Below are 9268 nucleotides of genomic sequence, written 5' to 3' on the forward strand. Positions count from 1 at the left end.
CCCGGGCCCGATACAGAGTAGCTCCGGAGGTGAATGGCGGCTGCTCAAGTAGCTAACTTTGGTACGAAAGTTGGCAGAAATCACCGTAACGGAAAAGTTCGAGTAAAACGTTAGGTTTAAATTGAGAGCGCACGCGCGATTTCAGTTGACGGCAGTGAGTACAGCTGCCGTTAATTACCGCCATGTCAGAAAAGGCTCCGCTTCTACATTATCGACTCACCACCAGCACCGGTCCGGAGCCGGAAGATGCGTCCAAACACAGCGGGGCCAAGGCGGGCAGAGACAGCCGACGGTCCAAGGACAAAACTGGCCGAAAACTCGGAGTGGTGTTTGGGGTGGTCATACCAACGTTACTGTCCATGTTCAGTGTCGTTGTGTTTCTGCGAATTGGTGAGTAGGGGGCAGCGACTGTAAAAGTATTAAAAGAAACTGTTGTACACAGAAAAATTAAAAATTAAAAAAAAAAATTGGGGGAAAAACGGGTCAAAACCTGGGAAAACCGGGAAAAACCTGTCTTTCAGTTTGCCGCAGGTTAGCGGTAGGGCCGACGCTTACAAGTGGGGAATGCTAGCTAGTTGAACAGTCCATTTGGGGGCAAAATAGAGCCATTTAGATTTTGGGGCTGCAGCCAATTAAGGTTTGTAAAATGTCAGAAAAAAATAGCCCATTTAAACTTCCCACTGCCGGAGCTGACGTTTTTAAACGTCACGTTACGTCCTGTGGTTTTGTCCGGCTAACAGCCAAACACCTGAAGGTGTTCCGTTTGGTTTCATTTATGACAACAAAAGGCATCAAATCCTGGTATTTGACAAGCTAAATTTTTGGCATCTTTGCTTAAAAATGACTGTTGACTGTTAGTCAAGTAAAAAAAATGTTGCCGATTAATTTTGTCAGTTGCCTATTTATTTATTCTATTAATCAACCAGTTGTTGAAGTTCTCACTGAGTCAGATACATTCAGTTGGGTCATGGTAAAATACAAATGCCATCTCAAGTAACTGCACTTAAAAAGTTATTATGTAAAGTTTGCATGGCTTGCAGCAAGGGCTGTTTCCTTATGGATTAAAACGTTACTCAGAAAAAAAGTTTAAGTGTCTTGCTGGTCAATAAAATGTTGTAAAATTTAGAAAAATTCCCATCAGTGTTTCCAAAACAGAAAATGACCTCATCAGTTTGCCTGTTTGGTCTAATTAACTGTCCAAAACACAAAGATACTCCATTCAGTGAAACACTGAAAAGCAGCAGATTTTCTAATTTAAGAGGCTGGAAGCAAAGGTTTTACATTTTTCTTGAGAAATGACAGAAACAAGGAATCCATTTAGCAGAAGTCAAATTAGCATTAATTTATTTCATCTGTTGTGTTCATAATGTAAATAATGGAATAGCTAGAAAAATCGGCATGCTACTATTCAAACAATAGCAATGCTGCAGGCTTGAGACAAATATTAGTCAACATTATGAATAAAAGATTTCTCCTACTTCTTGCAGGATTTGTTGTGGGTCAAGCAGGGCTCTATCAGTCTGTTGCCATGTTTCTGGTGGCCTACTTCATTATCACGATGACTGTGCTTTCTGTGTGTGCCATCTCCACCAATGGGGCTTTAGATGCTGGAGGTGCCTACTGTATCCTTTACTGCAGATGGGGACTTGGGCTGTAGCTTAAAAAACTCACTTGTGTTTTTGTCTGTGTTTAAACATGATCAGTGCATTGACCAAAAAATGTCCCTGTGCTTTTCCCTATGATTTGCTTTATCCACTCATGGCACAGGTTTTCTCTTGGTGTAATTTTGACTAGTGGTTCATCTTAAACTGTCTTTTTTTAGGTAAGATATTTTTTCCTGTCTTACTTGGTTTACATTTGTGAATCTGGCATCAGAAGTTCCTCAGCTTGGATTCCCCAGACATGATCAGCCGAGCACTAGGTCCAGAGTTTGGCGGCAGCATCGGGATCATGTTTTTCTTTGCCAATGTTTGCGGCAGTGCTCTCTATGTTTTGGGTCTGGTGGAGGCTATCATGTCTGCCTTTGGCATCCCAGAGGGTAAGCTCAATTAGGGCCTGATGGGACATCCTGGCATGTGAGTTTGTTGACAAATTAATTAAATGTGTTTTACTGTACCTCCCCAGAAGCTGCTGCACATGTTGTAGGTCTCCATCACGTGTTGCCTTCAGGATACTGGTGGTCTGTGCTTTATGGCACTGTCCTGCTCTTCATATGTTTCATTGTCTGCTTGGTGAGATGCCGTTATTTAAATTTTACTTTATTTTTTCAAAACAATTAAGATAAGCTCAGTTGTATAAGGCCCAGCTCAGTTCATCTGGGCCTTATACAAATGGAGAGAGTTGTGTGATACATTTTATTGAGAACTTTGTTTTGCTAAATAAAACAGACATTTAGAATAAAATATTATACATCTAGATATATAACATATGCCACAAATTCCTCAATGGACCATGTTTGTCATCACAGGTGGGAGCCCACATTTATGCCAAAGCCACCTTTATCATTTTCATCATAGTCACAACAGTCCTGGCTTCCAGTTTCATCAGTTTCTTCATTGTGGGGCCTACTGTGGTGATTCTGCCAGATACTTCTCTTCTAAACAGCACAAGCCTGCGCTCTGCCAATTATACTGGTTTCCAGCTCCACACCTTGGAGGGCAACCTATTGCGTGAGTGTTGGACATGTTGTTGTTATGTTGTCAGATTTAATGGATGCGCATTTTATAGGCTTTGAGAATCATTGTTGGACCTGTAGGTAAAAAAAACCATACAGTATCACCTCATTAGTTCAGGACAGACTCAAACAAAATGAATTAGTTATCATATTATCTAATATGTTATAGATATCTGTTTGCACAAGTAATTGTTTATATGAATGATCAAGCCTCCTGTCACCCCTTCTAGCCAGTTACGCAGTTGACTACACTACCGGTTCCATGATGAGTTTTGCCACAGTGTTTGCTGTCATGTTCAATGGCTGCACTGGAATCATGGCAGGCTCCAACATGTCAGGTAAGATGGTGTTAAAATGACTTTAATAAATGAATTGTGGACAGCCAAACAAAGGGTCATTTTTTGTGTATGTGTAAGTGTATGCCACTTCAGGAAGAAATGAACCCATAGTTTGTTCTTAATTCCAAGCCTGGATCATGCAACAGTCACAAAACACAAATCCCATTAAGGTATCTGCACTGTATCTGCATTCTGACCCCAAAACTAAGAATGTATTCACTCGGTCCTCATCAACATGTCAAGTACAAACATTTCCAAGTTTAACTTCAAGACGTTGCCCTTAAACAGCCAACAAAATATCAATAAGAGTTGTAAACTGGGACAGGTTTCCTGATGTCCCAAGTTTACATACTTTAGGATGAAACATTTAACTTAAGCACATGATATATGGTAGGACAATAGTGGTAAGATAAATTTTTAAGATGGAACTTTTGTGTGTTTGGCAGGTGACCTGAAAAACCCCAGCTATTCCATTCCAAGAGGAACGCTTGCAGCTGTGGTTATAACTTTCATCACATACAATCTGCTTAGCCTGCTGACTGCATGGTCCTGCGACCGGTTAGACACACAAATGCAAAGTCAAACACACTTATCAAATAGAACTGGCACAAATAAGCTGAAATATTACGCAAAAGGTTCTATAGGTGCCACAGTGTCTTATTTTGACAGTCATTGGTTTTAAAGTCTGATGATTCAAAAGAAGTAGTTGCATTCAAGCCCATTTGTTTGAGTATTCATTTTGTTTGCACACATTAATTGTATTAAAATAATGTTTCATTATTAACACAGTTAATCTGCTGAATCAATTATTTTGTACATAGCTGATTCATTTCATGTTTGGAGTTTTATCCATCATACTTAGTCACCTACTCCAGAGAGACTACAGTTTCCTGGGAGACATCAATATATGGCCGCCCCTGGTGACAGTCGGGATTTACTCCTCCACTATGTCTGCTGCCATGAGTAACCTGATAGGAGCCTCCAGGATCCTGTATGCTTTGTCCAAAGACAACCTGTTTGGTGAGATTCATGATCATGTGTCCAGCTGCTCTGTTTTTGGAATTTGTAGTGCCTTCTGTCCCTAACATTAAGAATTACATACTAAAGAGCAGCAAATTACTTATTGTTTATTGGCACCGTGGGGTATGTGACCTCTGACCATTTCTGTAGTGAGAGGGATTTAAATAACAAATCTTACTTGTTTAGGTTATGATGGGGCTAAAAAGTTGATCCAGAGTATATGAAAGCATATCCAACTCCAGCTGGTCCTCTGTAAAGCTGAGTCAACATTTTAATAATCAGCCATCTGTTGAAAGAGGCCTCCATCTCAAATGTGAGAAATTGACACTTGTTATTAATTTCATCATGTCTCGTTTTGCTAGTGGAGGCATGTTAATTTGGAAAGCATCGTTTGACAACAGATGGCTTGCAGTGTTGACTTTCTCAGAAGAAAAAAAAATCTCTCATTGTGTGTGTGTGTTTGGCTTAAGGGCAAGTGCAGGATGACTCAGTTGTTTATCTGATTTAGGACCATGAGCAATAACAGACAGAGAGTGACTTTGCTTTTTGTTAATGTTATAATCCTCTACAGGTGGTGTCCTGGCTCTGGTGAAGAAAACATCTCAGAATGGGAACCCCTGGGCCTCGGTGCTTGTCTCCTGGTTGCTTGTTCAGGTTGGATATTACACTGTATGCAAGCACTTCAATTTTCCTGTGTGTATAAAATTTAGAGGGAACCTGCTCGAGTCACTTCATATTGCCCTTTCATGTCTTAGTGCCCTATCCAAAATGTTGGCTTGTGAAATTATTTATTAGCCACCCTATAAATATATTTTTTTACAATTGCACATTGACAGCTACCCATAATCCCTTAATAACTGAAGAAGAAAGATGAACAATAATAGGCAGTGATACAAAATTCAATTGTATTAACAACTGATGAACATGAAAAATTATAGCCATCTGCACCCTTGGAAACTCTAGTTTCCCTCTCTGATTCTAATGTGTAAAAGTAATGGGAAGGGCTTTAACTGTGTAATAGTTACTGTAATGACCCTTTACATTATATTGCATATTACTACTGCTTTTTAGAGCTGGAATGGACACAGATAAATTAGCAGCTGACCATCTAAATAAATGTTAGATCTGGATTGTCTGGTCGTTCTCCGGTCACTCAGTGGTGCATCGTTCTGCTCAGCTTTTGATTGGTCGGACATTTATCAAATGAGGAGCACTAAAAACTTGAAAGGTTTTCGCCAGGGAGACAGAGCAGGGCGCTTTCCTGTTATACTAGTAAGTGAACTCCTCATTTCACTACCCTACTATATAGCATCAGCATGTTAGCTAGATAGCAAGGTTTGTTACATTTTATGTTGCTTTTTCAGCAAAACCAGAGACTGTAATTTAAATCAGTTAAGAATTTTCATATTGGGGTCAAGGAACATCCAGGGGTCTATAGCTTCTCAGGTAGTGTAGATATTGGAAGCTGTATTGTCTGTATACATTGTTCTCAGTTACAGTGTGTGGGCCAAAGCTTTCTCAATTGTATTGATAGCTTTATTACATATTGGAATTGTTGGCAATGTTTAAAACATTAACTTATGAGACCCAAGCAGCTTGAGACAGAAAATACTGATATTTGGTACCTTTCTCTACTAAAACTGCATAAACAGCAAGAAAACAGTCAAAACAATCCTTGGTGGTCATTTTTGGCAAATCTCTGGTAATCTCTGGCCTTTTAGAGCCTCTGGTGTGTTATACAGCTGTTCTTTAAACAGTGCTTGAATGTTTTGACACCAAATTAATGTTCTTTATTTCCGCCACTAGGTGGTGCTGTTTGCTGGAAAATTGAACAACATAGCTGGTATTGTAACTATCTTCTTCTTGTTGGTCTATGCTGCTGTGAACCTGGCCTGTTTAGCTCTTGAATGGGCCTCTGCGCCAAACTTCAGGTAAAGTGTAGGATATTGTATTGAATTAAGTTTCCTGTTCTGGGTTTTATTTACAAAAACATTGTTAAAGATAATTTTCCATGTTGTCATTCCCTTTTTTAAATTCTTTTTTTTTTTAAACACAGACCCTCATTCCGCTGTTTTACCTGGCATACCTGCACACTGGGCATCTTTGGCTGCCTGGTCATGATGTTCCTGATCAGTGCCATTTACGCCTTTGCCAGCATAGCCTTTATGCTGCTTCTCTTGATGCTAATCCACTACCTCGGTCCCATCAGCAACTGGGGATACATCAGCCAGGCTCTCATCTTCCACCAGGTGCACAGTCAACATGATTGCTTCATAATAATCATAATAATCTAGTAATGGTGTCTATCATTTCCTACATCATCACGTCTCTTTTTCCTCCCATCTGTCATTCACTCAGGTGCGTAAGTACCTGTTGATGTTGGATGTGCGTAAAGACCACGTGAAGTTCTGGAGGCCCCAGGTGCTGCTGATGGTGGCAAACCCTCGTAGCTGTATAGGCCTCATGACTTTCATTAATGACCTGAAGAAGAGTGGGCTCTATGTACTGGGACATATAAAGCTGGGGTTACTAGGTAAGAATTTTGTAGGTAGAAGGCAGATATATATGATTTAATTGGTTCTAAACCCCAAAGTGACATTTTTTAGGCTTTAAAGCTATTGAAGGATTGAAAGGAAGCTGTTTAAAAGGTTATAGTTTTAGGTTTTGATGAAAACGACAGCCTTGGTAAGTTTGAATTCATATCAGTTGCAATGATTTCCAACACTGACAAGTTTTCACAGTGAGGTAAAAAGTATCAGACCCCCCACCTGGTGGTAACTCACAACAACAAAACACAAACTACCCTTGAAGGAATGAGATGGTTCTCTTCTCTCTCTGTAGATGGGTTGCCCTCTGATCCTTTGCAGAGCTGTTATGACTCCTGGCTGTCTCTAGTGGATCATCTAAACATCAAGGCATTTGTCAATCTTACTCTGGCTGACACTGTCCGACACGGAGTTCAGAACCTGCTTTTCATTACAGGATTTGGTAGGCAAGTTTATCTTATTGCTGTCCATTGATTTTGGTTTTCCATCATTGAGCTGTGACACTTACAATTCTCATCCAAAATGTGCATTTTATACATATGTTTGCATCTAGGTGGAATGAGGCCAAACACAGTTGTCTTGGGTTTCTATGATGATTGCACTCCTCAGGACTATCTCCAAGGTAAAATTCTTGTGTCTACAGGCCTTGGCTTGGATGCAGTCTGTCCAGCCAAAGACCCTGGAGAGCAGCGATCCCCTTTCTTTCCCAGTGTGCGGGGTACTGGAGAACCCAAAGACCTTCAGGAAGAGGAATATGTGTCAGTGATTGCTGATGCTGTGAAAATGGGAAAGAATGTGACTCTGGCTCGTTACTTTGATCAGTTCAACCGGGAGGAGGTCTTGGGGTCAGGACCAAAGATTGGAGGCCACCAAAGCATGACAGGGCCATTTGTTGATGTGTGGCCTCTGAATCTGCTTCGACCAGACAGCCGTGGCTATGTTGACACCTGCTCACTGTTCCTCCTGCAGCTGGCCTGTGTGCTTCAAGAGACCCGTGCCTGGAACCAGGCAAGGCTACGCCTCTTCCTGTGTGTGGAGGCTGGATGCAGTCTGCAGGAAGAGGAGGAGACGAAGCTCAGGGTTATGCTTAAGGAGCTAAGAATCTCAGCCCAGGTCCAGATGGTGGTTTGGGACCAGGTAGTAGCACTGCACTGGCAGAGACAAGGAAGAAGGGAGAGAGGTAATCTGGTGGAGTCTGCTCAGAATGAGGAGCAGTTGGAGAGAGAAGAAGCAGCTGAGGAGGAACATGGTATCCAAACGTTCCCCAATAATGCTGCTCAGCTTACGGATGAATATATCTGTGCTGTCAACAATCTGATTCACCGACACGGAGCCCCTAAGCCTGCTGTGCGATTCTTGTATCTGCCACGCCCACCAGCAGACACAAGTCGTTACTGTGCCTACCTGCACCAGGTGGACCTTTTGAGTCGAGACCTTGGCCCAACATTGCTCATTCATGGGGTCACTCCTGTGGTCACCACTGATCTCTAGATCTAGATTACTGTCAACTCTTAATCCATCAGCAATCCTGGCCTTCTGTTCAATCATGGAGCCTCTTGTTGCCAGCAATATATTCACAGCTGTCAGCCAAATTTTTAGACCCGGGACTGAGGTCAGAAAGTCATACCCAAATTTAGCATTTATACAGCTAATGTTTCCCTTATATTAAGACATTACAAGATTGATTTGATTACTTCAAGTTTACTTCTGTCATGTTGAGAGTTCTGAATGTCTTAGGCAAGTCATCACTGGAGATGGAGCTGTAATGGCACGCAAATTTATAATTTGCACATTTTGTGGGGTGAAAAGAGGAAATGTTCTTGCAGTTCCCTCCCTCAGTTTAAGTCGGTAAGAGACAGTATTACTTAAGTATTAGAAACTATTAGTCCCCTGCTCTTTACTTTTCTTGCACTTGTGGAAGTATTGTTTACACGTGGGGGATGAGTTTCACCATTTTGACTTTTGCTGAAAAATAAACGAATTTACTTGTTGTATTACCTCTATATTTCTTTACTACAATTTTATATATTTATTGAGCTGAGAAAGGCCTTCTTTTAGTATTATGGTATTTTATGAAGCAATCTTTAAATTCATCGATCCAGTTTAGTCTATTTAGAGCAGGACTGAAGCTTAACAGAGATTTGCCTGTTTAACACCTGCAGAGGGCGATATATACCCAATACCGTAGCTGTGGTGGTTGTTGCAGTACTAAGTCTGCCTCTACTAGGCTGTTGTTACAATACAGAAATAGTGCTAAAGCCAGTTAACAAATCCAAATCTGTACTTTTGGCACATAAAGGCTATCTTAGCATATCCAATTTCTTTTTCTAAATATGTGATGCTACTTCCTCTTACCTCCCCACAGGAGCTGAAATTATGTGATTGTCTACAGCCAGAGTATCTGCATTTCATTTGCTTGATTTTTTTTGTTTAGTTTAGTTATTGGAGTTTCTGAGGATGCAGCACTTGGGGTTTCAGTGGACTTGGAGAGGCCAGTATTTGTTGGGGGCATGCACACTCCGAACATTAAGATACTCATCAAATTTGATATTTACAGGGATGTGTGAATATTTCCACCTTTCACTTCTATAGAGGAGAATACTTTTTGTATACATGTATTTATGTTATCCATATAATTAGGTTTGTCATGACAAATGAAGCAAGCTCTTATCAGGGTGAGAGTATTTTAA

The 9268-nt window shown here is 40.8% G+C and overlaps 1 protein-coding gene across 4 annotated transcripts; it reads left to right on the forward strand.

The window, feature by feature from the left end:
- Window positions 1-110: 110 nt before the first annotated feature.
- On the forward strand, window positions 111-8338 carry LOC121193203 (solute carrier family 12 member 9-like). 4 transcript variants are annotated; one of them, XM_041055410.1, is made up of 15 exons: window positions 111-390; window positions 1488-1622; window positions 1901-2038; window positions 2128-2231; window positions 2468-2669; window positions 2905-3012; window positions 3459-3570; window positions 3875-4032; window positions 4604-4686; window positions 5839-5963; window positions 6089-6281; window positions 6391-6565; window positions 6874-7020; window positions 7132-7718; window positions 7821-8338. In XM_041055410.1, the coding sequence occupies exons 1-15, from the start codon at window positions 183-185 to the stop codon at window positions 8067-8069; spliced, it is 2724 nt and encodes a 907-aa protein (XP_040911344.1). In that variant the 5' UTR covers window positions 111-182; the 3' UTR covers window positions 8070-8338. The 4 variants fall into 4 exon arrangements, with proteins under 4 accessions (XP_040911344.1, XP_040911341.1, XP_040911342.1 ...); XM_041055407.1 differs by having other exon boundaries at window positions 2125-2231; window positions 7132-8338; XM_041055408.1 differs by having other exon boundaries at window positions 7132-8338.
- Window positions 8339-9268: the final 930 nt, after the last annotated feature.

This window comes from Toxotes jaculatrix, chromosome 14 (assembly GCF_017976425.1).
Source record: "Toxotes jaculatrix isolate fToxJac2 chromosome 14, fToxJac2.pri, whole genome shotgun sequence".
Taxonomy (NCBI): domain Eukaryota; kingdom Metazoa; phylum Chordata; class Actinopteri; family Toxotidae; genus Toxotes; species Toxotes jaculatrix.